Below are 26,936 nucleotides of genomic sequence, written 5' to 3'. Positions count from 1 at the left end.
CTTTCTTCTAGCTCCAAGCGCAGGCATATGCTTTATTGATTTATATTTTCCTGCAAGCATTTCTCAGGCCATCTCCTCATGCCTGGCTGACATCAGTGGTGTGGCTGGAAGAACACAGCTAGACCTTTGCCCGTGTCGGTGCATCTGTCTGCCTGTAAGCTGTCTGTCCAGCTTCTGCGTCACTCCTGCCTAAGTCCCAGCAGAGTGCTTTTCTCTTCTTTCCTCCTGGTGCCGGGGGTTTGGCAGAGGATGCAAGTGCTGGGAGTGAGGGGCAGAGACTACAGGGTGAGCTGACAGGGAGAATGGGAAATGCTCCATTTGGGAGGGCCTGCAGCACTATCTTTATTTCATGCCCTGGCCATGCTGTGCTGTGGCAGAGTCCAGTGTGGGGCAGGCAGCCTCCCCAACCGGTGCCTCCTGGTCCCCTGACCTGCAAGAGCCCCTTAGGCCTCTGACGGGTGTCAGCTCCTGCCCAGACTGCAGGATGACTCCGTGAGCATCCTGATGCACACTCTGCAGGCTGAGACACAGCTGTGGAAGGGCCAAGGCGTGTCATCCTGGCTTTCCCAGCCTCGTGCAACCTTCTTCCCTCTTTCCTAATGGGCGGATGGGAGCATGAAGGCTTGCTTGCGGTCTATGTGAGTGCTTATCCAAGAGGAAAACCCAGCGAGCTGTGCTGACTTGCAGGCCAAGGACAAAGGCAAGGGGGAGGAGAGCCCCTGCCCTGCTGGGTCCACCAAGCCCTCACCAGCAGCAGTTCCCAGAATTGCATTTGCACAGAGCTTAGCGGATGGGAACTGGGCTGGAGGCCGCGCGTGCTGCGGTGCCCAGTGGGATGTGCTTTAGGGACTTCAGCTAGGAAGCAGGATGCCTCTGCTCCTGACACGTGGAGGTAGGAACATGGGGCAGTGTGGACATGCTGGTCCTGCTGGGGATGTAGAGGCTGTGGTGCAGGGCAGGGAGAAAGCTTCTCTGCAGATGAGGGAAGCAGGGCGACTGCCATTCCTCCCTCCCCACTTCCTGCTCTCATAGAGAAGTCGATGAAGTCTAGTATTGCTGAATAAGAGCTGAAAATGCCTTTTGGCAAGTCTTTCTATGCTGTCCTTGCTGTTTTGGGGAAGTCAGCATTAAATGCCAGAGTGCAGCAGGGGAAGGCTCCAGGGCTTGAGTGAGACCTAATTTGATGACCTGCTCTTACTGCTTCCTTGGCCCCACTGCATGCTCTGGTGGGAAGCCGTGCTTGCGGTCAGGAAAGGGCTTGAATGCCTGGGGCTGGTTCCCATCACCCCAGCCCTCGCAGTGGCTTCCCACCAACTCCCAGGGCCCTGGCTGTCTTGATTAGCAGGAGCTCATGCTGATGTTAGCATCACAGCCCAGGTGGCCAAGCTTGCTCTGTTCTCCCTGCCAGTGCTTTGCTTAAAACACTGCACCTGATGTCAGCTGCCTCCAGGACCAGCCCTCCACCTTGCAGCATAGGACGTGTTGCGGTGTGCCCTGCCCCGTCGAGGCCGGGGACAGAGGGTCCCCTGGAGCAGCCATCTGAGACCCAAGGTGAAAACTGAGCGTGAGGACGGAGGTATTGCCAGGCCCACGAGTTGCACTGTGCCTGGTGAGACCAGCCAGCCTCCTGCTCTGCCGATAGGCTCCTAGGGAAGACCTTCAGATGAAGGATGTTAGGTCGGCACTATCAGTTGAATCCGAGGTAGCTGACGAGCTTTTACTTAGTTGCCTAATTTGTGTTGTAAGCCTAAAAGAAGCTGGGCACCTTGGTGGGCCTGACCTGAAGTGCTGTCACAGCAGGTCGCCTCTAGACTGCTGCTGGGTGTGCCTGCAGCTGGGGGGAACTGGAAGGGCAGAAGCACTCAGGACATCACTGCAAGTTCTCCCAGCCTTCCCATACACCTGAAGCATCTCTGTCTCCATGGGGAGCCCCTTCTCATGCTCACCAGCTGGGCAGGAGGTTGCGTACCCTAGGGATGGTGCTAACTGCTGCTGTGCCACCTGGCTGGGCTGATGAAAAGGCAATGTAACCCTTGGGCATACGCCACAGCTTTTCCATTACTGAGTGTTCTGGTCGGGTTACTGGAGAGGCTGGGAAGGTTTATCCCAAGTCCCTTCCAGTCAGTCTGTCCTCTAGGCTTTAGAAACACAAGTACATTTCTAGGACCTGTCTCTGTGAAATGTGGCTTAAATTACCCATAGGCTTGCAAAGTTTGTCTTGAACACGTAATGGTTTGTATAAATAATGATTATGATAGGGTCGTGGGCAATGTGAGCATACAAACCTCGTTTCTTTTAGGAAGATGACTGGAAAAGGGGGCTATAAAACATGCAGGAATGAGGTAAACAATTTGGTCTCTGCAGGGGAAAAAAAAAAATCTTACTTCCCTGATCTGTTGCAAGTCTTTCAGTACTTCAGTAAAACAATAGGTAATACTTGGCCAGCTTGTGTGATTTGCTTGAATGTTCAGAAAGCCTCTGAAATTCCTCACAAAAGACTGTTAAGAAAACTATCCACTGTAGGAGACTGAGCCCTGGATCAAAAACTGGCCACAAAGCATAGGAATGAATGAGCAATTTCAGCGTGGTGAGCAAAGGGGTGAGGTCCTTTTGCTGTTAATGACCTGGAAAAGGTGATGTGCAGCAAGGTACCCAGAATCTCTGGATACCTTGGAATTATTCAGATTTGTCAAGACAAAGCAACTCCAAAGTGATACCGCGTGAAGCAAAGGGTGTGAGAGGAGGAGAAAGTGGATACCGAGAAGCATGCAGCCTGAGTGTATTGGAAAGAAGGATTTGCTCTGGGACGTGGCGGGCTTCTGAATTACCACGGCTGCTCAGGGCAGCAGCATTGTGGGCTGGTTACAGAGATGCTTTTCCTCAATAGGCAAGGATGCTGTCGGAGAAGTAAATCATGCTCAGCTGCATGAGGAGTAGTGTAAGGAGAGATGCTGAGAGCATCAGGATGCTATTCTGGCAATCAAGGTCATTTTCCTACCCAGGATATCGTATGCGGTTCTGGTCACCTTTCCATAGGGTCAAAAGAGAGGATATATTGGGGATGTGCGGTGAGGGTGGTTAGAGCTGAAAGACACTTTGTGTCATGGGAAGGAGAGGGCACTTAACAGTAGTGAGCTTAGCAGGTCTAGAAAAAGAAAGGCTTTTATTCTTTACCTCTTCTCTGTGCAAGGAGAACTGAAGGCAGTGGAGTTGCATTGGGATCATAGTCTTTTACGCAACATCTGGAACTTGTTGCTGCAAGACACCATTTACAACCTGAAAGATTACAAGATTCCCAAAAAGAGGAAAGAGAGGTATTTCTCTTTGCAATGAGTCCATCTAGGCTGGCACTTCAGAGGTAAAAACAGAGGGGTATAACCATTCATGCTCCAAAACGTGTGACTTTCCTTTGAGTCTCATCCCATCATTTCTTCCCATCCCTCCCCTGGAGCTTTTGAGTGTCTCGTTAATTTAGCCAGGGTGAATTATCCTGCCTGGCTCCCCAGTTGGTTCCCAATTGTGATCTCCTGGCTTGGCTTTCTTCTCCTGCTCTTCTACTCCCCTCTTCTGCTCCCGGCAGCCCTGCTCCAGTACTGTACTTGTGTGTATCTCTTAACAGGCTGCTTGGTGACTTTTCCAATTTGACTGACCCTGACCCACTTCAATATCTGTACCCAGCTGGGCTTTTGCTCCTCGTGGTGCCCTTTGTCATCCATGCTTCAGCTGGTTTGCATCTCTGCATCCGTACCAGCTGAGGTGGGAGAGATCACTTTGAAGCTGAGCTCTCTAGGACACGGCAGTGAATACTTTGGTGATTGTTATCCAACCAGCGTTGTGCTGCGACGCTGATAAATCTCTGCAGCCAGGTGGGAGATTGCCAGGATATACCTGTGAGCTGGAGGGGAGAGCTCTGTGCCCTCTCTGCTAATGTCACCGTCCAACACGGAGCTAGAACGACAGGGCTGGTGGTAGAGGGCGTCTCTGGGACAAGAGGCCAAAATGAGCACAGGGCAGTGGTGGTGGCTTTCTTGTGCTTTGGGCAAGTGGCTATTCTTTTGCCCAGCCCAGCAGGACAGTGTTTCTGGATTTGGGTAAGCAGCCCCTGAGCATTGCCCAGCTGTGACGCTGCGCCAGCCAGCCCTTTCGCGTGGTATGCAGTGGTAGTGAAGGATTTGGGGTGGCTGGTGGGTGCTAGATAAGAGAGGTGATTCCTGGGACTGGCAGCCTGGGTAGATCTTCCCATCTGTTGTCGCTGCTTCCTTCTGCAGCTGATGGGGTTTTCTCTCCTCTGTTCCACAAAGTGGTTGTGTTCTCCTGTCGATTTGTCATTTCCAGAGCATCCCGGTGATGCTCAATTTGCATTTATCCATTGCTAGCATGATCTTCTCCGTGTTTCCTATGGAGCTGCTCTGCGCAGGAGGGTGATCTCCGCATGTCCAAGCAGTGATGCTGCAGTAATGCTGACCCGAACCTGGCTGTGGATTTTGTAGCAATTTGGGGAGGGCACTGAAATAAATAAAATATTTGACCAGCTAAGTAGCATAGCCTAAACTTCCTCTCTACCCTCTGTGCAGTTGTGTCTAAATGCATCCAAGTCAGAGGAAGGAAAGAAAAGGAACAGGGGATGTAACCAGCCCCTGATGGGTGTCCTGGGAGCTGAGGGCTGAGGCACAGAGCGTGGTGATTCAGCCTAATAAAGCTGACGGCAGACAGCCAGGCAAAGGAAATTGTGGGATCATGATGCAGCAACTGTCCCATAGCAGTTTCTGTCATCCAGACGTCACTTCGATCCCCCACCACCCCACCCTTCCGTTCTTTCCTGTACTTAAATGTTCTCCGTGGCGAGGGGAAGGGGCTGAGACACTGCGTCCTTGGGAAAAGGAGTAGGCCATGATAAAGAGGTGCACTCAAGTGAGGGAACAAGGAAAAGGGGGCTCTGGGACTGTGCGTGGTGGGACCACAGCTGCTGGGGCACCCAGGCTCTTCCAGCACCGCCCTCCAAACTCAGCAGGCTTCTCCAGATGACCTTGTCACTGGACACTGATTTCCGGGGAAATCCTGCAGCACAGGAGAGCCTGAGGCAGTGGGCAAGGTTGGCCCCTAACTCTGACGGGGCTATGGTGTTGTCCAGCTGGTGTGCCTCTAACCAGGCCTTTCTCTCCTTTCCCCAGGGAAGACGATGAAGCTGTAGAGATGCTTCCCTACGTGATCGCCACCCTGGGTTCAGCAGGGGCTGCCTGCAAAGCCTCCACATGCAACAACAGCACCAAGGACTACTGCTACAGTGCCCGCATCCGCAGCACTGTGCTGCAGGGGCTGCCCTTCGGTGGGGTGCCCACTGTCCTAGCCCTCGACTTTATGTGCTTTCTCGTAAGTCTACCTACTGTTGTTTCAGCACCTTATCCCTTAGTTAGCCGTGAAGGGAGCACTGTGGTCGAGTGGTTAGAGTTAAGGGCCCCAGGTGCCATCCTGGACTTTTCTGCTGGCTGTCTTTATGGCCCTGATTGTGTCCATTAGCCTCTGTGGGCTTAGCCGGTATTGACTTAACTCCAGTACCACCACAATGAGCCCATGGAACAGTGTTGCAAATTTTCCTAAGAACGTGGGTCAGGTTATGTCAGTCCTGCATCCCAAAACTCCTGCTTGTGGCACTGAGTCCCTGCAGATTTACCCACCCAAAGGCTTTGCTTGTTCCTCCTTAGGAACTGCGGGACCGCAGATGTTGTAGCTATGATCTTGCCTCCTTGGGACCTGAGGGCCTTTTGATCCTGTGGTTAATTTAGCCACTGTGTGTTGCATCCTGGACCTCTGCCTCTTACAGCCACCCAGACAGTCTGATTTTAACAGCCCTGGAAAACTTGTACTGTCCCATGGCCTCAGTATCCTGTTAGCTTAGCAGTCCTGTCCCCTCCTATTCTCCCTGTTCCTGTGGCTCTACATGCAGAGGACAAAGACAGAGCTGGACAATGCCTCATCTCACAGCTTCCCCTTTGCTCTCTTCCAGGCACTGTTGTTTGTCTTTTCAATTCTGCGTAAAGTTGCTTGGGACTACGGACGCCTGGCCCTGGTGACTGATGCTGACAGGTAAGAACGGCAGAGGGGCAGGAAAGCAAGGCATGAGTGGTACCTTTCTTTGCTGTAGGACAGAAGGGATAAATCCCCTTGTGTGTGCTGGAGGCAGCTGAGGAGGAGAGGCAAGCATGCCAGTTATATCCCCTAAGCTCCAGGAACAGGAAAAAATCCCCACTTACTGGCTTTTTTGTTACAGCATCCTTCTCCCAACACAGGGAGTGATCCCCACTGGCTCCATATCACTTATGGCCCCTACAGTGACAGAGGTGTGCAGAGGCTGTTACAGAGGAACAGCAGATGGAGGGGAGGGAGGAGAGAGGAAAAGAGGTCACAGGAAGGGTGAGGGCTGCCACAGTGAAGGCTTTGTTAAACCTCTGAAGGTGTCTTTGTGGCTCTGCTGGATGCAGCTCTCATTAAGAGCACTTGAAGGTGGTAGGCTGTGTTTCCAGGTGTCACACTGCTGGGCTAGTGCGAGTTTAGCTCTCATCCGAAGTGCTGATGGGTTTGTCTGGGTGTTGATCCTTCCTGCCCAATGCATTCATGGGCTACAGTGTCTGTCTGCTTAAAGCCGGGGCCTGTTGAAGATGGCAGCTCCGTGGCAGAGTGAGATGCTGTTCTTGGTTTTGCTGTCAGCATCAGGAAGGACAATTATTATTTTCTTCCAGTGCAGATCAAAGAACTCTCCTTGATTAAACTAGAGTGGTTGTGTGGGTAGTTCGCCTCTTTCCAGGGGTGGTTTGCTGTGCCCACGGTGCTTTGTCATGTGCTGGAGGCAAAGTGTGGCTTCAGAAGGCTGGCAGTGGTAGCTTCTTTCCCTTGATCAACTCCATGAGCTCATCGCACCCAGAGGCTCGGATGGGGCTGAGCTCCAGCCTCTTTGGTTCCTTTGGCGATACAGATTCAAGCAAGATGCTCTTGAGCACTCCCTGCACAAGAGTGAAAAGATTGAGTTGTTTTCTTCTAACACTGCACCAGAAACTCTCCTGGTTTAGGTAAGCAGTCCTGGATAGTGTTAGATAAGCAGTTGTGTCCCTGTGGCTCCTCTGCCCCTCTGTTCCTGGTCTGGCTGGGGAAATCAGCAACGCAGGGGCACTGGGGGAAAGCAAGGAGAAGGGAATAGCCATATGACACCTCACAGGGGAGAGGGCAGCGGCTCCTTGGGGTTAAGCTATTTAGACCCAGGTGTTGGCCGGTAGCCACAGGGGCTACACAGCTCTGGTTTTCAATGGGGAGAGAAGACCGGCCCTTCTTGGAGGCAGTGCTTGAGCACCTTGGGTGCAAAGGAATGGGAGCAGTGGCTGAAGGCAGAGGAGTGCCAGCTGTTTGGTGAGGGAACGCTGGTAAGCGTGGGGAGACAGACAGCAGGGCTGTGGATCACTAGGACTGGGATCCCAGGGAGGAGCCCCTGCTGCTTGGCCCATCCACAGGGTGGGATGAGCATTTTGGGAGGGCACAATGCAAGTGTGTTGTCTGCGTGAGTGGGGAGAAGAGACATGGAAGGGGAGCTCCGATGGCAGCTGGGCAGCCCTGGCAGGCTGTCCTGTCTGGTCCCATCCCTCAGGAGCATCCTGGAACACCCATGGTGTGGAGCCAGGCCACCTTTCCAGTAAAGCTGGCTTCCCTTTAGCTGGCGGCAAAGCACTGTGCCCCTGGGGGGCTCTGGAATGTTGTGGCTTGGGACAGCACTGGGCTCTGGAAGGAAGGTCTTCTCCAGCCTGACCATTGGCAGGTTTCTCTTCCTCAGGATGGTGTGAAGCCCTGTCAGGTGCATAGCTCCCTGTGACAGAGGAGACCCAGCACCTGGTCATGTGGTTGTAACCTCTCCTTTTCTGTTTCTATGCCCCCAGGCACCGACGCTGGCAGACGGAGCGAGAGGAGCGGGAATAGTATGTCGTCTTTTCAGGGTCTCATTTCTTCTCTCTTTCTTGCCTATGCTCTCTCTCTTTCTCCTTTTCTCTTACAGTTTTCTGTCTTCTGAACTAATCTAAGTGCCTGGGAGTTTGGGCTTGGATTTGTACCTCTTGGTTGATTTGTGCACTTCTCTTTTCCTCCCCTTTGTGTCAGCCACTACCAAAGCTGGATGCACCCCAGTCTTCCCCTAGTAGCTCTTAAATGCTCCTTCAGGGCAGCAGTGCTGAGGAGCTCCCAGTCTCAGCTGAGGCAGGGAGTGCCATGTCACATATCCTATTCTACCGGCCTGTGTCCAGCTATCCCACTTTATGATGCAGAAAATAAACCTGGTTGCCTGACCCCACAGCACACTCGGGTCACTCAGGTGCAGAGAAGCCTCCTGTATGTGATCCTTCTTGTGCTGGGGTGCCACAAAGGCTGCTCCCACGCCAGCTGCAAAGCCCACTGGGTGCATGGAGAGGATCTGGCAGGCGGTTGCAAGACTTCTCTTTTTCTTTCACCCCGTGAGGCTGCGAGGACCAGGGCAAGTGTTGGCCCTTGTCCCTTGCCACCTACCCCTGACTGGCAGCACACCTGGCTAGACAGCACTTCTGCCTTTTTTCTTTCCCTGTGCAGAAGCAAACTTCCTGCCTCAGCACTGCTAAGAGCATCCTCTGGCACCTTGTCCAGGCGTTGCCCATTAAGCACTGTCACGGACCATCCCTTCCTGTTCTTTCCTCTTTCTTGCTGCTTTTATGCCTAAGAAAGCATCCCCCGTGCCTTGCCCACTGGCTTGGGTAGTGTACGCTGCAGAGGATATGATCAGCCGGCAGTGCAGAGCCTGTAATAGTCACTCCAGCCAGGCTAACGCCTGTCTGAAACTCGGAAGCAACCTTGCTTCTTGAACTCCGTCGCTGCTTTCCCTCATGCCTTGAGAGGGTACAGGAATGCTCCTGTTTTTGTGGTTACTCCTCGCCCCCAAAGGAACAGAGCAATTGAAGTTGTGAAAACAGAGGTGGTGGTAGCTGTGGCACATAGCACAGAGGGGACTGCTCGCTTATGCTTCACTAGTGGTTGGTCCTGCTTCAGGTGTCTTGCTGCTAACATCTTGTCGAGGGGAGTAAGGCAGAGATAGCAGAGGTGCTCTGAAGCTTTTCAGGGAGGCCACCTCAGTTATCCTTATGAGTGCTTGTCTCTCTCCAGGGGTCTGCTTCTTCCTGCTCCCACTTTTCATCTGGACTTGCTGGAGCTCTCTTCTGACCACCCCCAAACCTACTGCTTGAGCTGGGACAGTGTTGGTAGCCAGAAACTTCCAAAAGCCTGTGCATCTCAGCAGGGAAACCTCATCTGGGCTGTACTCTTGCAAGGCTGGTGGCACCTTCCCATCCCAGGTGTTCTCTGTGCTGGGGTACAGTGGTAGGTGGTGGGTTGAGGAGATGCATATGCCACCTGCTGCTCCCAGCCCTTGAATGTGCAGCATTGCTCTTAGTGCGGGAGAGCATCCTCCTCTGATGTGTCCCCTTGCCTGAGAACCAGCAAGTGCTCTTGTCCTGTCCCTTGCCAGGGCTTGTGGTAGCCATCAGCGCTCTTAATTGGTGACTCAGTCTGCACTGGGAGGTCGTGGTGACCTACCTGCACCTCTGTGTGTAAGGGCAGTGATCACAGAGGCCTGGGGGGGTTTCTACCCATACAGCCACCTTCTGCCTCGCACTGCAGCAAGCTGCTTCCACAGCATGCCTGACCTCCTCTCCCAGAACCTGTGACTCCCTTGGCCTGAGGCTAGCCATGCCTCCGACCCCATCCTTCTCCCTCCCTGGCAGGGCCAGCACCAAATGTGGGGCAGTGGGCATGAAGAAGGCCTCTGGGATCTCATCCTTAATCTTTTTGAAGTTTAGGGTAACCTTGCCTCCACTCACTTGATTTGTTAGTGCTTTGCTTTAAAAAGCCTCCAGCCAGATCAGGTACTGGTGGAGCTTCCTCTTCAGCTTCCCATCTTTGGTAAGGTTTGCCCCCCTCTAACTTCTCAGCACTTCTGGTCACCCTGATTATCATCACTGCATCCAGCTGAACAGTGCTGAGTTAGCCTGGTTATCTCATAACACAGCACTTCTCTGTTTTTTCTTTCCAGTGATGCTCTGCTCTGCCCTCTGCTTTCCAGGAGCCAAAAGCACACCATGCTGGGCTCTCCTCAGGGCTGCAGACAGCAGAAATTCACCCTTGCTCCCTGCACCCAGCTACAAGGCCTCTGGGATTTTAAAGGGCTGAAGGTCTGAGAGCTTGCTCAAAGCTCACTCTGTCCCTCGAGCAAAGCAGGGTGTTGGGCTGTGCAGTTGCAAGGCTGCACGCCGCTGTCTAATCTGCACTCCTGTAGTCCCATGACCTTCAGCTAATCTCCTTTCCCCTCTCTCCTTTGCTTCCAGCTAGGGACTCAGCAGGTGCTGCTTCACTCTGAGGAAGGCCATGTATCCCATCCTCTTTCCTTCAGCAGGGCCACGAGGGTCTTTGCTTGTTCTCCTTCCGATAGCGTCATCCAAACCTCATCTCTAGCACTTGCCTCTCAGCTACTTCATCTCCAGATTCTTGTCCATCTGGTCTTCCTTGAGCCTGTAGTGGTTACAGGGAGACTATTTTCATCTGTTTTTTTTCCCTTGCTTCTAGCCTTCAGATCAGCCATATATCTTCTTGCACCTTCAAGATCACAGCCTGCTGTTATCATCTTGCAAGTACTCTTTAATTTAGGTCTCTGGACTGTTTTCTTGTCTCCTTTTGCCAGCTGCCCCTCACCTTCCTTTGTAGTGGAGGCTATTATCTGTCTCGGATGCTTCTGCTGTGGGTTCTTCATCTAGGTCCTTGCCTGTGTCTGGAGTAAAGCGGTCTGGGATATTCACCTCCCTTGCTTTCCTGTTCTTTAGCCTGCAGTCATTCATTTCTAGCTGCCTGCCCCGCTCCTGCGGGAGGGATTTCCAGGCAGGAGGCCCAGCTGGGGCTGTGGAGCAGGCTGGGCTGAGCTTGGCTCCTGGCAGCATGGCTGCTGGGACTCAGCTGCTTTCCTTCTTCTCCTGGGTTTTCCTGCGCTGAAGCACTAAGGGCAGGGAGGATTGATGTAGCGGGAATATGGCCTACCAGACTCCCAGCCTTCCTCTTCCCTAAGGTGTTTGAGGCCTTCCAGGATGGGAGCCGCTGCCAGGGCCTCTCTGGAGCACTGGGGCTGCCGCCTCGTGGCCACACTGGAGCCAGAGGGACTGGGGCATCCTCTGGTTCCCACCTCCTCTACTCTGTCTAAAACCTGTCCTGAACAGACCTCATCTCTCCTCAGTGACAGCCAGTGGCAGCTCCTCCTGGCAGGGGCTGCTGCGTAATGTGGGTGCCTCTCGGAAGGTGCTGAGTGAGTAGCATCCACGGCCAAGCTGGTGGGTGCTGCTGGACTCAGGGTGCCTCTGGGGAGGGGTCTCTGCTTACTGCTACCTCTGCTCTCTGATCTTATCTCTCTCCATCTCACCTGGGTCAAACTAACCTGAATTAACCTCTGATCTTCTGGATGTTCTTGGTTCCTGGCCAGGCTGCCTCCTCAAATCTTTTAACTTTCTCCCTTGCCTCCCGCTTGTTATTTTAGTGTAGCCTCCGCCCTGCACTCTGACAACCATGACCGCTATGAACGCCTTACCTCCGTCTCCAGCTCTGTGGACTTCGACCAGAGAGACAACGTGAGTAGCAGCAAAAGTCAAATACCTTGCCTTTGAGTGGCCGGGAGCCCACAGCTTGTCTGAACCAAGGGCGCTTCAGAAGAAACTCTTTTTACCCATCCCTGGGCCTTAAGTTCCACACCTTGTAGTGTGTGAGTGTGATACAGAGCTCAAAGAGACATAACTATGAGGCTTGTAGTCATGTGCTTAAATAAGTAGGCTGTACATCCCTGTAGCTTAACAGGCATCTGTCCAACCTATCACCTCAGCATTACAAACAATACTTGCCAGCTCCTCCTCACACCACTGTCTGCCTCTACTGCTGTTTTCCTCTCTAAAGAGGCACAGTTCAGTAGGATAGCAAGGTGTGATGGATGGATGGTGAAGGTCCCAGGAAATATTCCCTCCTCAGGTGTCCTTTGAGAAGCACTAGCTTAGCCCAGCCTGCTTTCTCAGTCGCTGCAGAGCTTCTCTTGTCCAAGGTGATGGATAAAGTACCTGTATGGTGAGTTTTGAGTGTCCCCAGGCTGTGGAGAGCTTCTGTGCTAGCCAGGAGCCCATGGGTCACTTAGGAGGTTGAGTAGCCAGTTGGTAGGGGACAGCCACATGGCAGAGTCCAGCCTGTGTTGTTCCCCATGGAGTAGTACTGTCATCTGCTTCACCTTGGCCCATCTGTGGCTCTGCATATCTGGGTGCTCATGGTCTGTCCCCCTCTGTGCCAAGTCTGTGGAGCTGCAAGGACACCAGCCTAGTCCCCTGAGCCTTTGAAGGAGGGAGCAGAGGTATGGGAACACAGAGTAATGTGAGACCCTCTTGTCTTCTTTTTGCACAGGGTTTCTGCTCCTGGCTGACAGCCATCTTCAGGATAAAGTAAGTGCCACAGAGCCTGCATGGAGGACTCACGTAGGGAAGGAGGAGAGGCAGTGCAGGGCATTGGGACACCCAGTGCAGTACAGCTGTGTGAAGTTGTTGCCCTTGTTGCAGCCCTTTCTGTGAAGAGCACAAGCAAAGTGTCTCCTTTGGAGAGGACAAGCAAAGATGGGACTAAATTAGGAGTCCTAAAGCCAAAACTAAGGTCGCACAGTGAGTCTGTGACAGAGGAGAGCACCCAGCGCAGGTCTTCTCTGCCTCAGTTCTATCTTGGAAACACTGTCCGCTGCTCTGAGAGATGCTCCTCTCCTTGGGACTCCTGCTAGGGGCACTGCTGTCTGAGGAATGGCTACAAAGCAGGGATTGGAGGGTGCAGGAGACACCCGCCAGGCTGGTGATGCTCAGGAGTTGTTTCCTAAGCACCTTGTGGCTTCAGAGCTCTGTGAGACAGTGTCAGCCATCCCATACCTCAGCAGGGGAGGCAAGGCCCACCAGAAGGGTGTGAGGTGGGGGTTTCATGTGTCCAGCTTCATGTCCTGGGGGGCAGAGGGCGGGGGTATGGGGAGTTGAGCTGTAGTAAGCGTTACTCGGGTAGATTTCTGCCCAGCTTGGTTCAAGGCTGGGTGCTGGGCTCCCTACCCCGGGGCCTGGCCACAGCTCTGTAGGGCAGAACCTGTGTGGTGCTGTGTGGGCTCAAACCAGGCGTGCAGCCATGACCGTGTGCTTTTCTTCAGCACTTGAGGGAATGTAGAAGATTGCCTGATAGGCTTTTTCTCCCTGGCAGGGATGACGAGATCCGGGACAAGTGCGGGGGTGATGCGGTGCACTACCTGTCCTTCCAGAGGCACATCATTGGGCTGCTGGTGGCCGTGGGTGTGCTCTCCGTGGGCATCGTGCTGCCTGTCAACTTCTCAGGGGACCTGCTAGGTGAGAGCAGGGAGCCTTTGGCTTGGCTGAGGGAGCCGCTTTCAACACTGCGTCCCAGACCACTGGGGAGCAGTGGAGGGCAGGCCAGGACTGAGACAAACCCTGACTACTGTCTGAATTTGAGTATGGCACATCCAGAGGGTCAACCTGGGCAGTTTGGGTTTTGGGGTGTTCTGCAGGTGAGATGCCTGCCATAGCCCACCCCAGTGGTGCTCTGTGCCACTCAGTATAACTGAATGTGCTTGTGTCTGCCTCTTTCTCCCTAGAAAACAACGCCTACAGCTTTGGGAGGACAACTATCGCTAACCTGAATTCTGGGTATGTGTGGGCAGGGGTGGGATGGATAATTGAGGCCCTCAGGGGCTATTTTGTAAATATCAACTTGCTGCAGAGCCTCACCTCCTTGAAGGCTGCATTTCTGCCCTTGCTGTGAGGCTACTGTCTGTGCTCCAATTTCCAAGCTGAGCTCCTGGAATTTGGTTGTAGAGCATGTGGGCACAGTGCCAGTTAGGCCGCTTGTGGCCCCAGCGCCTTCAGGGCCTGACCAGCCATTGTAGTGGCAACCTTGCATTGACCTTTGTGGTCTCCCTTATGACAGGAATAACCTGCTGTGGCTGCACACGTCTTTCGCCTTCCTGTACCTGCTGCTGACAGTCTACAGCATGCGCCGGCACACCTCCAAGATGCGCTACAAAGAGGATGACTTGGTGAGCAGGATCTGGCCGCTCTCCCAGGCACATTTTCCCATGCCCTTCTGTCTAGTCAGGTGGCCTCGGAGAGAGTGCCGAGCACCCTGCTTCCCACAGCAATTTGGGGCTCTCTTGTTCTGGCTGTTCTTTTACTCTGCCTAGCCAAAGGCAGATCTCCTCCAGAGCAGCAGCTCTGGCTGCCTGTGGGGAAACAGGAGAGGCCTGTGCTGGGTGAACCTGTCAGGGGGACCCCGTGCCTTTGTCAGAGATTGCCCCAGCTGCTTTTGCCACCTTCATTTCTTAACAGTACCCCCTGTTTTTGTTCAGGCAGCTGCAGCGTAAGCCCTTACCCTGTCAATCTGCAGCGCAGCAGGATGCCAACAGCTAGTGGAAGGATAGGAAAGGGGGAGCCTTGGGTGCTAGAAGTGATGGGACTGCCCTTTCCTATTCCTGACTCTGGCCGTGGGGGGGTTTGCTGCAGTCTGATCTTTCTCATCATCCACACCTACCTGCCCTCTCCTTTTTCCTTCCTTCCTTCCAGGTTAAGCGAACTCTCTTCATCAATGGGATCTCAAAATATGCTGAGCCAGAGAAGATCAAGAAGCATTTTGAGTGAGTCTCACTGTGTCCCTAATTAAAGGCTGCTCTGTAATGGGGATGTTTCTATTGGGGTAGTGCTAGTGTTACCTGGAATGGCAGTAATACATGGTGAGCAGAAAGCTAGTCAAAATCAGTGAACACTCTTATTTTGGGCATCTCACTGTTATTTTTCTGTACAAATTTTTATCTGAATGTGTAGCGTCCTTGGTTTTTTGCTTTGGGATATGCCTAACTATCTCTTGCAGAGCTGTAGGAAGTCAGCATGGCAAATAGTCGGTGGGGTGTGTCCAGAGATGTAGTCGAGTTCAGAGATGAGATGCAGGCAGGAGGCACTCAAGCAGTGACTATGGGATGTTGTGCTGCTACTTCTGCCCTAATCACATTCCTTGTAGAAAAGATATTTTTCTTTTTAATGAAAAAATTTAATTCCTTTTCTGTCAGGACCTCAATGGACACAGGGCCACGTTTAGAAGCACCATAGGGAGAGAAGAAATGCTTTGTACCCTTTGGGAACCCTTCCACCTCTTTCTGACCCAAGCCCTGTGGCCCATGAAGGCAAAGAGGGGGTGTGAGGTCAGAGGGATGCCTTGCTGCCACAGGGTGAAAGTCCAAAGAGGCTCCTCATGCCAGAGCCCAGAGGATGTAACGCTTGCCCCGTGTGTTATTTCTGCTATAAGGGACAGAGCCCTCAGGCTCTGCTGCTACCCCCAGCAAGCTCTTGCTGCACTTCATGACAGGGCAGGAGACAAGTCCTGGATGCGTGGGGTTTGCTTGAGGGTACAGCCTTGGCTGCCCGGTGTGGTAACCTGGTGACTTCCTGTTTGCAGGGAGGCCTATGCCAACTGCACCGTCCTGGAGGCCCGACCCTGCTATGATGTGGCCCGGCTGATGTTCCTTGATGCGGAGAGGTAACCCCTGGTTTGGGAGAGAGGGCAGAGTGGGCAGGGGCTGGGAGCTCCCCCTCAAGTCTGGTGCCACAGGAGCTTTTCTGAGCTTTCTTTCTTTCTTCCTTCTCTTCCACTCTCCTGTTTCAGGAAAAAAGCTGAGCGTGGGCGAATTTACTTCACCAACCTGCAGAGCAAAGAGAGTAACCCATCCATGATCAACCCCAAGCCCTGTGGCCACCTGTGCTGCTGTGTCATCAGGGGCTGTGAGGAGGTGGAGGAGAGCTGGAGATGGTGGGGCACATGGGGGCTTGGTTCCTCAGGTCTCTGCTCTGACCCCTGTTCCCACTGCCCAGGTGGAGGCCATCGAGTACTATACCAAGCTAGAAGAGAAGCTCAAAGATGACTACAAGCGGGAGAAGGAGAAGGTGAATGAAAAGCCTCTGGGGATGGCCTTTGTCACCTTCCACAATGAGACCATCACGGCCATGTGAGTGCGAAGGGTCCTGCCCTCCCCAGGAAGGTGACTTGTCCCAGCTTGCACCTTAAATCAGAGGAATGCCAGCACTAAAGTATCCCACTGTTTGTCTTCTCCAGAATCCTCAAAGATTTCAATGCTTGTAAGTGCCAGGGCTGTGCATGCCGTGGGGAGCCCAGGGCCTCCTCCTGCAGTGAGTCCCTCCATGTCTCCAACTGGACCGTCAGCTATGCCCCTGACCCACAGAACATCTACTGGTGAGTAACTCTGTGGGGCTCAGTGGGCTGAGCTGATGGGAAAGGGATGCACACTCCCTGTCTCCCTCCCCATCTGCTCCTGTGGAAACTGAATGAGTTGTTCTTGCTGAAGCCCAGCCTGGCTGAGCTGAGGTCTGTTCTGACTTGGAGAGGGAAAGCCTTGGATTGGCACCCCAGTGCCAATGCTGTTCTTGCAGGCTGGGCCATGATGTGAATGTGAGGCCCTGGATCCCCCCTTCTGCCCCTTGCAGCCACTCTGATGCCCTCTTTCCCTCTTTCCCAGGGAGCACCTCTCCATCCGGGGCTTCATCTGGTGGATCCGCTGCCTTGTGATCAATGTGGTCCTCTTCATCCTTCTTTTCTTCCTCACCACCCCCGCTATTATCATCACCACTATGGACAAGTTCAATGTCACCAAGCCTGTGGAGTACCTCAATGTAAGGCCTTTGGGGATGGGTGCAGGATGGGTAGCATGGGAACCAGCCTGAGGCACAACAGCCCCTGCAAGGAAGGGGGTAGGGAGAAGTGTCATGTCAGGCTGACCACGAAGGAGGTGCCGAGCCTGAACAGGGTGCAGTGGCAGCTGTGGTGCTGGAGCCTCGGTGTCAGCAAAGGCAGCTGTACCTGTGGCTGGCGCAAGAGCTTCTGCACGGGGTAACGCGTGGTCTCTTTGCCTCATTGCAGAACCCCATCATCACCCAGTTCTTCCCCACCCTGCTGCTGTGGTGCTTCTCTGCTCTGCTGCCCACCATTGTGTATTACTCTGCCTTCTTCGAAGCGCACTGGACCAGGTAAGGGCAGTCAGTGCCTGTTCTTAGTCATACTAGCGTGCTGCCTGGCCACTAGACACTTCACACTGACGTAAAGCACCTGGCTGGATCCTTCTTCTTGAACTTCTCTCTTCCACTCCAAGGGTGGTGTTATGTTGCACCTCTTGGACACTTGGGGTCTGCCGTGGACAGCTGTTCTGCCAATCCTTAGCTGTTGTCGTGCAGCACGATTGTCTGAGCAGAGCCTGATGTAGGTCTACAAGAAGAAGAAAGCTGGGAGGAGTTGGGGCTGTGAGACATGCTAGTAGCAAGGGAAGTCTTGGTTCAGGTGAGCGGGCAGGGGTGGTGTGCCTCTACCGATGTGTAAGTCATAGCGTTTCCAAGGGAAAATCACCTTAGATGCTCTGGCTTCTGGCCACAGGGGAAGGTATTTGGAGTGCAGAGCACTAGAAATGTGCTGCTTGTGTTGCACATTCCCTACAGGACGTGCGATGTAAGCTTTGTTTTCTGCTCTACGTTGCAAAGACTGGTGGGGAGGATGTCACCACCTCTGAGGACTGCAGGTCAAGAGAGATGATTGCAGACAGTCCTCTAAAGATGGGAGGGTCTGTGAGATAAGGGGAGAGGAACTCGGACTTGAGAACAGACCTCAGACACACTTGGAGGGAAGGGGTCTATACTTGTGTACACGTAGTGGACAGGGTGGGATTCAGATTAGACACCGGGAAGTGCTTTCTGATGAGAAAGCAGTGGGGGCATTGTTCCTGGGGCTGGCAGGGTGACAGGGAAAGGTTAACAGCCTCCTCTCTGCCCTCAGGTCTGGAGAGAACAGGACGACCATGCACAAGTGTTACACTTTCCTCATCTTCATGGTCTTGCTGCTGCCATCACTGGGCCTGAGCAGGTAGGGGTGGTGGGAAGGAAAAGCAAGGGCAGAGACCTGGAGCACAGGGAGGGTTGAGATGCGCCCCTGGTTGTTCTCTTACCCTACATCCTTTCCACACTGCACAAGCACCCTGGCCACCATCCCCTTGGGAAGGTGGTGTTTAATTCTGGTTGGGGGTCCAGGCCAGACCGTACCTGGCTGCATCTCTAGGAGCTTGTTGAATCAATCTGTAGACGCATCAACACGTGCTGTGGTGTTACAAATAGAGCGGGAAAAATTGGCACGGCTGAATGTGAAAAGTCTGCTTGAGGTCTGCTGATGAAGGAGGCACTCCCTGCCTCTCTGCTCCGTGCACACTCCGAATTTTGCACAAAACTAGTGAATTCCCCATTTGACCCAGAATTTAGTAGCTTGCACTGCTTGGCTAGGTGGGATAGTTACGTGTAGGCTGCAGCAACGCTCATCGGTTTGGATGTGAGCCCCCAATCTTCCTGCAGGGGTTGTAAAAATGCCCTGTAGCAGACAGCGGTGCATCAGCTGCCAGCCATTGGTGTGGGCTCCCAGCACTGAACAGTGTCTGTGTAAGGAAACTGAGGAAGGAACAGTGTGGGGCGTGGGAGTGAGATGGGGGGCCCTCACTGTGGGTAGGGAGTTACTTACGTGTTGTAGGGTGGGGGGTCTACACCCTCCTAAATTCGGGATTCAGGATATAGCCCTTAGTACAGCCACTTAGTGGCTAAGTGAGGCAGCTCCTGAGAATAGACGAGGCCTCTGATAGAGGCAGAAGGATGAGTGACTACAGCAATGTTTCCCAGCCAGATGAAAAATGCCTTGTTCTTGTTGCATACAACCTTATGACCTAGGCAAGTTAATGCCCTTGGAAGGTTTGTACTTTGACCAGATACTGTTAAACAGACCACACTTCCTTCTGAGGACTCAGACCCCCTGCTGTTGCCTCTGGCGCTCTGTACTCCACCAATATCCAAAGCGCCAGAGGATGGGACAGTTTTGTATTAAAAAAAATCACAGTTGAGGAAAATGGTATTTGTTTCTCCTAAGGGATTTTTTTTTTTTTTTAAATCTCTGTGTTGGAAGGTACTTTGTACCTAACCAGTTTCTTCTGTAGGGTCTGTCATGTGTTCCTTGCATGGATGTTGTGCCCAAACGAAGGAGAGAAGAGAATAGTTTACTAATAGAATAGAAGGGAGAAGAACACATAAGAGTGAGAAGCTTTACGTCCCTTCTTGGGTGCTGCACTGTTTTTCTCAGTGTCTGATTTACGTAATCGCTGGTGATACATCTCAAGAGGGAACAAAACAGTTTATGGTCAGAGCTTTGGATCCTCCTAGAGCAACTTCCACATGTTTGCACGTACATATCCATCAGTCGCTGCTTCTGATTGTTCCTCTTTTTTTTGTCCCACTCCCCCACAGCTTGGATGTGTTTTTCCGCTGGTTGTTTGACAAAAAATTCCTCGCTGAAGCCGCTGTGCGATTTGAGTAAGTGGAGTTGGGTAGAAGGCCCTTCTTTGCAATGGGGGGAGGTTTCTATTGGCATCCAAAGGTACTGGGGGTTCTTGGCTGCCGCCCTGCAAGAGGGGAGCACCTCCTGCAGCCTGCTCTTGCTGCGCCTCCCTAGGTGTGTGTTCCTGCCAGACAACGGGGCCTTCTTCGTCAATTATGTCATCGCCTCTGCCTTCATCGGGAACGCCATGGACCTGCTGCGCATCCCCGGCTTGCTCATGTACATGATCCGCCTTTGCCTGGCCCGCTCAGCTGCTGAGCGGAGGAATGTCAAACGAGTACGTAGTGGGGCTGAGGGGGTGGGTTGTGGCCTCCACCTGGGGATGGGGGTGCTGTGATGGGGTCCCGATGGGGCTCGCCCGATGCTGTGTGTACAGCTGGGTGTGTTGCACACCCCTGGGGTCGTGCTGATGGGTCTCTGTTCCCTTTTGCAGCACCAGGCCTATGAGTTCCAGTTTGGGGCTGCTTATGCCTGGATGATGTGCGTCTTCACTGTGGTCATGACGTACAGCATCACCTGCCCCATCATTGTCCCTTTTGGTAAGTGATGCCACTCCACCTCCCTGTGTCAGTGGCTTGGGAGAGCTCAAGGAGAGGAGGCAAGACGGATGGGATGGGGGAGATATTCCCTGTCAGAAATACTGGGTAAGAGGCTGATTCCTCACTCTGCTGGCATCCCTGCTATTCTCCCAGGGCTCATGTACATGCTGCTTAAGCACCTGGTGGACCGATACAACCTGTATTATGCTTACCTGCCTGCCAAGCTGGACAAGAAGATCCATTCAGGGGCTGTGAACCAGGTGGTGGCAGCCCCCATCCTCTGTCTCTTCTGGCTTCTCTTCTTCTCCACCATGCGCACAGGTGAGCGCTGGGCTGGGATGCCAGCCTCTGGCCTCCTATGGAGCCACTTCCCTGGCCAGGCTGTGGTCCTGGCAGCCCCCAGCCTCAGAGCATGGTCAGGGTCCCTCTGACACTGCCACTTTGGTTTTCCTTTGCCCCAGGGTTCCTGGCCCCCACTTCCATGTTCACCTTTGTGGTCCTTGTGATCACCATTGTGATTTGCCTGTGTCATGTCTGCTTTGGGCACTTCAAATACCTCAGCGCTCACAACTACAAGGTGAGGCCAAGTGCTGGGTGGGAGTGTGGGACCCTTGTCCTTGGGAGAACAGGGCAGCTGCAAAACAGTGGGCATTCTGGGAGGTCCCAGACTGCTCCCTGGCAGGGCCTCTCAGCCCTAACTTCAGGGACGGGACAGTCCCAGGGCTGTTCCTGCTGCCTGTATGCTTCTCCCGTGGTGGGACAGCTAACTTGTTGCCCTGGCAGTCTCTCACTTTCTCCTTTGCTCTCCAGATTGACCACACGGAGGTGGACACCATAGAAAACAGGCAGAACGGGAGACCTGCCACCAGTCTGCCGGCTCCCAAATCAGCTGTGAGTCCCTGTCCCCACCTCCATGCCCTGGCACACTCCTTACCCAGGTTTGGGAAGAGGGAGCTAACTCCCTGTCCAAATATCTCACTCCTCACCTCTGAGGCAGCACCCGGAGTCTCCTAATGAGGGTGGGAGGCAAGCGTTGGGTGCTGTGCTCCTCATCTGAGTTTGGTGATTAAGTGTAACCCCTCCCCCAACACACAACCCTTTCTTGCTGCTCCTCTGACACTATGAATTTACTTTCTGCCTCTCTTTCGGCTGACACAGTGCATCCAGCTGGGTCAGTCTCACTTCTCGTTCTGCATCTTTGCGCTCTTGCCCATCAGCAAAGGCTGTCACCCACTGGGCTGGCCCTAGTGCCAACACAAAGAGGTCTACGTGGGCATTGCCTTGAAGGCCATGGAGGTGCTTTGGGAACTCTACCCTCGCCTGTCCAACTCTGAGATCCCAGAGTCAGTTTTCTGAATTTCTCCTTGGCTTACTGGCTCCTTCCAGCTGCTTCCTTCCACCGTGAGATTTTTCTAGTTGAGTTCTGTGCAGAGCTGTTCAAGGGGTACACACAGAGAAGGATTGAAGCAGAGCCTCCTGCTTCTTTGGGAGAGCAGGGCTGGGGTGTGCACGTGTAATCCAGGCTCCTCCATGTACCGAAGAGCAGCAACATTTCTCCAAAAGGAGATTCCCCAGAGGAGGCAGGCATAACCTCAGAGGGATACACCCACTGGCAAAAAAAGGGAGCACAGTCTTCCAGTCCACGTGGGCTCCAAAGAGCTGAAAAGCCCCATGCTCTCTCAGTCCTGGCTCCCTGGGAGTGCTGCCTGTCCCAGCATGCTGGGGTTTGACATATCCACTGTTGCAAGACCAAGCCAAGCCTGCTATGACCCCCTTTCCTGCTACATCCCACAGAGTCTGGACCCTCCCTTGCTCTCCCAGTGTATCCCAGTGCTCAGCTTCTTGCATGGTGCTCTGTGTGTGGTGCTTTGCTGCCATGGGAAGCCACTCAGGCTCACACATGTTTCTGCTCTCTCCCTGTGCCTGGCCCTGGCAGAAGTACATCGCCCAAGTGCTGCAGGACTCCTCGCCAGAGGGCGAAGCAACGGAGTCAGAGGAGCAGGGATCGCAGGACGAGGAGCTCATCAACGCGGATGGCATGAACGACACGGATTTCCAGTCGTGTGAGGACAGCCTGATAGAGAACGAGATCCACCAGTAGGGACCTCAGAGGGAGGGAGGGGAAGGAGGCCCAGGAGCGAGGCAGGCTGTGCGCGTGGAGACCTAGGGAGAGGCACTGAGGGAGCTGGCCGTTGCCCTCGCCCATCCACCCCCCAGGGCCACTGCCTTCAGCAAGGGCGGGGGCCCTGCCACAAGCTCTCCCATTTCCCTGCCCTTCCACCCCTGCGCCGGCCCAGCAGCTCGGCAGGCATGCTTTTTGCTAGCTACCTTCTTTAAGGGGTGCCTGGACCCCAAAACCCCAGGGGCTGGGGAGAAGGGGGACTGTGACCCCTGTGGTGCTGCTCTGGACCCACAGGGAGGAGGAAGGCTGGGTGCTTTATGGGGAGGAGCCCAAAGGGAACCTTTGGGAACTCCTTAGCAGGCCCCTCTATTCCTGGCGAGAAACACTAATAATTTATTAGATTTACAGAAAGGTGACAAAAAGCTTTAGTCAGTGTATTCAAGTCCCCCCTAGGGAGGGGGGGGTGCCTTTTGTTGCACCTTCCTCCCATGTGTGCCCTTTCTCAACCCTTTGCAGTGTCCCCTTGATGTGACATGCCAGGAGCTGGACCAGGGGGGTGGTGGCAGAGACCACTACGGGGAAGGTAACAGCCTGGCCTTGCGGTCAGGGGTGGCATCGCCCCAGGAAAGGGGTGCATGGTTGGTGTGAGCTGGGCAGCTTCACGCAGAGTGAGGGGTGCTGAGGGTATTTCCCATGGGCAGGAAGAGGCGCAGGAAGCCTCTCCCCCAGGTCCTGTCCACTCTTCCCCCAGGAGCACAGGCAGGGGATTGCAGCATCATTTTAAGTGGCATTTTTTTGCACATTTTACTCCCCTTTCAAACAAATCAACCTGACCCCCGTGTGGTACCACGGCCCCCTTTGCTGCCCTGTGTCTGCACAGCAGGGTCAGGCCTGGGGTGGGGAGGCTGTACTGGGGGTCTCCTGGGTGCTAGGGAGAGGGGAGGAAGGGTCCTTCAGCACCCTGCGGCATTGGTGCTGCCTGGTTGAAACGGGGCCCCGTGAGCTGCCACAGGCCCCCAGCCGAGGTTGCTGGAGATGGAGGGAGCCCTGGGAAAGCAGAGCAGCCCCTGGGAGCCCTCTCCAAGCCAGACCACCATTTTCAGGAGTGCGAAAGCCTCGTGGGGCCGTGCTGGCTTTCTTCACCTGCTCTGACTGAGTATAGGCTCCCCTGAGAGAACACCCAGCCTGAGAGAAGGGAGGCTGTTCCTCCCCTGCCTCTGCCCTTGCCCCCTCCCTGGTGATAGCTGTGTCCCAGAGGCAGGCAGGGGACAGGATGATGGGAGATGTGGACTAGAGCCCTTGGCACCTGCAGGGACGTCTGACCCTGTTTAAAGGCTCCTTATGAGGAGGTTTCTGGTCAGGATCAGTTGCCCTCAATTGCCTCCCCCCTCCCCTTGTGTAAAATGTAAAGGAAAATAATAAATCTCCCTGCTATTGAGCTATATTTATTTCCCTCAACCCCCTACCGCCATCCTGTTTGGTGCTCATTGCAGACACTATCACCCTCCCCTTGCCTGACATCTGTGGGTGCTGCACTGGCTCGCTGGGGCTGTGCCCTCCAGGGTCCAACAGGCCAGGTGGAAGGGGACAGGCATTTACCTTTTCAGTCACCTGTGCTGGCCCTGGAGCTCCAAGCACTTTAAGAGACCTGAACAAGTGAAGCATCAGCCCTGCTCAGTTCCTCTCCAGGGAAGGGCGGTCGTGATCCATGGCTTTTCTCCGCTTTGTCCCCCGTTAGAGAAGAGGAGCCAGACCCTCGGAGCAGGCAGGGGAGGTAACTGACTTTCCTGTACACCTCTCTATAGGAAACTCAGGCCTTGGAGGAAAGGGGGGATGAAAGGGAAGAGATATGGGTTTTTGATGCACGGAGAGGGCAGGCCACCCAGCTCCCAGGGCTCAGCTGGGGCTGAAGCACATGTGGGTGCAGAGGGGCACTGCGAGTGTCACCCGTCCCCTCCGGAGGCGGGCTAGAAATGAAATGCACATATGAGCTGAGAGCTCCCAGTCTGCTCCCAGGCTGGGGCAGGAGGACATTGATCCTGCTTCTCTATTCTTGCATCCACATTACTGCCCTTGTCCCCAGCCCAGCAGGCGGGCTGGGATGCTCCAGCCTCTGTAGGTACGGCTGTGGCCCAGGGCTGCCCCTGCAGCTGTCGGGGCTCTGCCTGTGGAGAGCTGTGTGTTCTGAGTGGCACTGTCTGTGTAGAGATGTGTATAATACCCTGTATATATTTGTGTACAAAAGAAAAAAAAAGGAAAAAAATGAGCTATTGTTCTTGCAGTCTTTTCTTTGTTGGAGTGGGTTGGGGGCTGGGACCTGGGAGGAGAGGACCCCAGTTGCAACAGGGATGCAGGAGCATGCGTGATGCAAAAGGAGGAGTGGGTGTGAGCACAAGCCCTGCTGCTGGGAACCCAGCTGTGGCTCACGGGCTCTCCTGGCGCAAGTGGGCTCTCCCTCCAACTTGCAGAGGCGTCAAAGGCTTTGCTACTAAAAGCAGGTGGATGGGGAGCTGCATGCACTGGGATGGGAGTCTTGCTGGTAGCCTTGATGGCAGACGTCAGCCTAACCTATGGTCCCAGTAACAATTTACATGGCTGCTTCTGCCGTCTCCATGCAGGAACCTGTCTCCTAGCCTGCTTTGGGTGGACAGCCAAAGCCTTTGGGAAAGGGTGAGGGATGGTAGACCCCTGAAGTGCAGCTTGACTGGGAGCGCTTGCCTGCCCTGTGCCGCTGCTTGTAGCTCAGCTGTCCCCTAAGCACGGGGGCAGGCAGCAAGCAGCCAGTCCCCACGGCGGCTCCTTGCTACGTGCTCATTGATTTGTGTACATTGCTGGGAAGATGGCACAACAGAGAGGCGAGGTGTGGGGCTGGCCTCTGAGAGGCAGACGAGTAACCCCCAGGCTTCCAGCTCCGTTCCCACCTCGCTGCGTTTAGGCTCTGTGGCTTTGTGTGCCAGTGATGTAGCGTGAACAGGGAACAAAAAGCACTTCTTCCCCTGGCAGTCCACAGCCAAAGGACTGGGAAGAGGCAACGCCTGGGCACAAAGAGAGCCAAAGACCAAAAGAAGAACAGTGCTGGCTGCCAAGTCCCTGGAGGCACCACTGCACAAGGAAGTTTGCGGGAAGGGAACAAGGAAATTGTGCAAGTACTTGTGCAGGTGTTTGACGGAAACTGCTCCCAAGCACAAGGGGCAGGACACGGGATAGCCTACGTGACAGGATTACACAGGAGCTGTCTCCTACCCCAGGACAGTCAGCTGTGAAAGCGGCTTTAACGGCCACCGAGAGGCAGGAGATGAACAGGAAAAGAACAGGGTCACAACAAAGACGGGCGCTGTCCTGGGTGAATCTGAGCGGGCAAGGCCAGAGAAAAAGCCAGCAGAACCGTTCAGGCAGAAGCCCAAAGCAGGAACAAGCCCTGGCCTTGCAGGTCTGCTTGCTCCTTGTCAGAGAGCACGCTGCTGCCTCGCTGAGGGTAAGATGGAGCGGCCCCTGTGGCAACCCAAAGCAGGGCATCCCAAAGCCTCCTCCACGCCAGGGTGGGCAGAAGAAGCTGCCTGTGTCGGGCTCTCATAGGTGGGGATGGGGACAGGGCCAGAGCGTTCCTTTGTGGGTGTGGTGGCAGGACCGTGCTACAGCTGGTTTTGAATGTCCTGGTTGCCCTTCCCTCGGGCAAGGGACACGGCTCCTGACTGTGTGCAGCCTGCTCCTTGCGTAGCTGGGGTTTGCTGCCTTGGGGCAAGGTGGGGTAGGTTAGAAAGCAGGTGCTCTGCACAGGCCCGTGGGGAGCAGCTGGATGGCAGCTCCTGCAGCGAGGTGGTACGGGCACGGCCTGCCCAGCTGTAGCCAGGCACAAGGGGAGAAGGAGCCCCACAGCTGGTGACGTCTGTTGGGATCACCATGTTCAGCCCTAGCACCAGAAGGACGGCGGTGTGGAGCTTTTTCCCAGGGCTGGGCCAGGCCATGCCAAACGAGGTGAGCTGAGCTGGTCATGCCAGGCCAAGCCATGCTATGCTGGGCCGTGTGGGCCATCCTGGGCTAAGCAAGGCCAGGCCAAGCTGTGCTGGTCTATGCTGGGCCGTGCCATGCCAGAGAGAGCCATGCTGCACCACGCTGGGCAGTGCGGTGCCAGGCTGAGCGCCGCTGTGGCCATGCCTGTTGGCAGCGGCACCAGCCGGCATAGCCACACCATGAGTCACGAAGGGCGTGCACGGGCAGCCCCACTGCGGGAAGCCCCAGGGCAGCGGGACCTGCAAGGGGCAGCTGGTGGGGTGGGTGCCCACCCATGACTGCCAGGGATGCTGGGTCAGCTGGTGGTGGGGTTGCCAGCTGTGACTGCTGGGGCTTGCAGGAGTGAGGTGGTGCGGGCACGGCTTCACCAGGCATGAGGAAAGGAGAGGAGACCCCACAGCGGGTGACATCCATTGTGACCACCGTGCTCAGCCCTGGCACCAAGAGGACAACAAGTCCCGGGACGAGGCGCAGTGCAGAGTTTCACCCAGCTAAGCTGGGGTGCCAGCAGCGTGGGGTAGCGCCATGTCACTCCCCCAAAACCCTTTCCCAGAGGAAAGTCACTTCCTCTTCTCCCAGCGCCGGTTTCTGTGTGCGCCGAGCCCTTCGCTCGGAGCAGCGGCGGAAGGAGCTCGGCGGTGCCGCCCCCCCGCCGGGAGCTGGGAGGGGGGGACAGCAGACCCGGTAAATCCCTTCCCGGTAAGCTGTCAGCGCTTCTGCCCCTTTAATTCCCC

General features: G+C 54.6%; 1 protein-coding gene across 3 annotated transcripts in view; it reads left to right on the top strand.

Annotated features, from left to right (window-relative positions):
- Nucleotides 1–24,457, top strand: part of TMEM63B (transmembrane protein 63B) — a 48,095-nt gene extending 23,638 nt beyond the window's left edge. For 2 of the 3 annotated variants that reach the window (XM_086743982.1, XM_086743980.1), the window contains exons 2-24: nucleotides 5,172–5,370; nucleotides 6,005–6,084; nucleotides 7,920–7,958; nucleotides 11,576–11,666; nucleotides 12,478–12,515; nucleotides 13,300–13,442; nucleotides 13,709–13,760; nucleotides 14,041–14,149; nucleotides 14,673–14,743; nucleotides 15,559–15,639; nucleotides 15,766–15,889; nucleotides 15,972–16,105; nucleotides 16,213–16,350; nucleotides 16,634–16,787; nucleotides 17,035–17,141; nucleotides 17,938–18,024; nucleotides 19,440–19,505; nucleotides 19,645–19,807; nucleotides 19,964–20,069; nucleotides 20,223–20,390; nucleotides 20,531–20,646; nucleotides 20,880–20,960; nucleotides 22,006–24,457. In XM_086743982.1, the coding sequence (XP_086600108.1) occupies nucleotides 5,194–5,370; nucleotides 6,005–6,084; nucleotides 7,920–7,958; nucleotides 11,576–11,666; nucleotides 12,478–12,515; nucleotides 13,300–13,442; nucleotides 13,709–13,760; nucleotides 14,041–14,149; nucleotides 14,673–14,743; nucleotides 15,559–15,639; nucleotides 15,766–15,889; nucleotides 15,972–16,105; nucleotides 16,213–16,350; nucleotides 16,634–16,787; nucleotides 17,035–17,141; nucleotides 17,938–18,024; nucleotides 19,440–19,505; nucleotides 19,645–19,807; nucleotides 19,964–20,069; nucleotides 20,223–20,390; nucleotides 20,531–20,646; nucleotides 20,880–20,960; nucleotides 22,006–22,170 (2,490 nt within the window). In that variant the 5' untranslated portion in view covers nucleotides 5,172–5,193 and the 3' untranslated portion in view covers nucleotides 22,171–24,457. The remainder of the gene's footprint in view (nucleotides 1–5,171; nucleotides 5,371–6,004; nucleotides 6,085–7,919; nucleotides 7,959–11,575; nucleotides 11,667–12,477; nucleotides 12,516–13,299; nucleotides 13,443–13,708; nucleotides 13,761–14,040; nucleotides 14,150–14,672; nucleotides 14,744–15,558; nucleotides 15,640–15,765; nucleotides 15,890–15,971; nucleotides 16,106–16,212; nucleotides 16,351–16,633; nucleotides 16,788–17,034; nucleotides 17,142–17,937; nucleotides 18,025–19,439; nucleotides 19,506–19,644; nucleotides 19,808–19,963; nucleotides 20,070–20,222; nucleotides 20,391–20,530; nucleotides 20,647–20,879; nucleotides 20,961–22,005) is intronic. The other variant, XM_086743981.1, reaches the window with a different exon arrangement.
- Nucleotides 24,458–26,936: the final 2,479 nt, after the last annotated feature.

Source organism: Chlamydotis macqueenii, chromosome 3 (genome assembly GCF_036417535.1).
Source record: "Chlamydotis macqueenii isolate bChlMac1 chromosome 3, bChlMac1.mat, whole genome shotgun sequence".
NCBI classification, from domain to species: Eukaryota; Metazoa; Chordata; class Aves; order Otidiformes; family Otididae; genus Chlamydotis; species Chlamydotis macqueenii.
The sequence above is the reverse complement of the archived record's forward strand: the minus strand, read 5'-3'. Positions and strand labels throughout refer to the sequence as shown.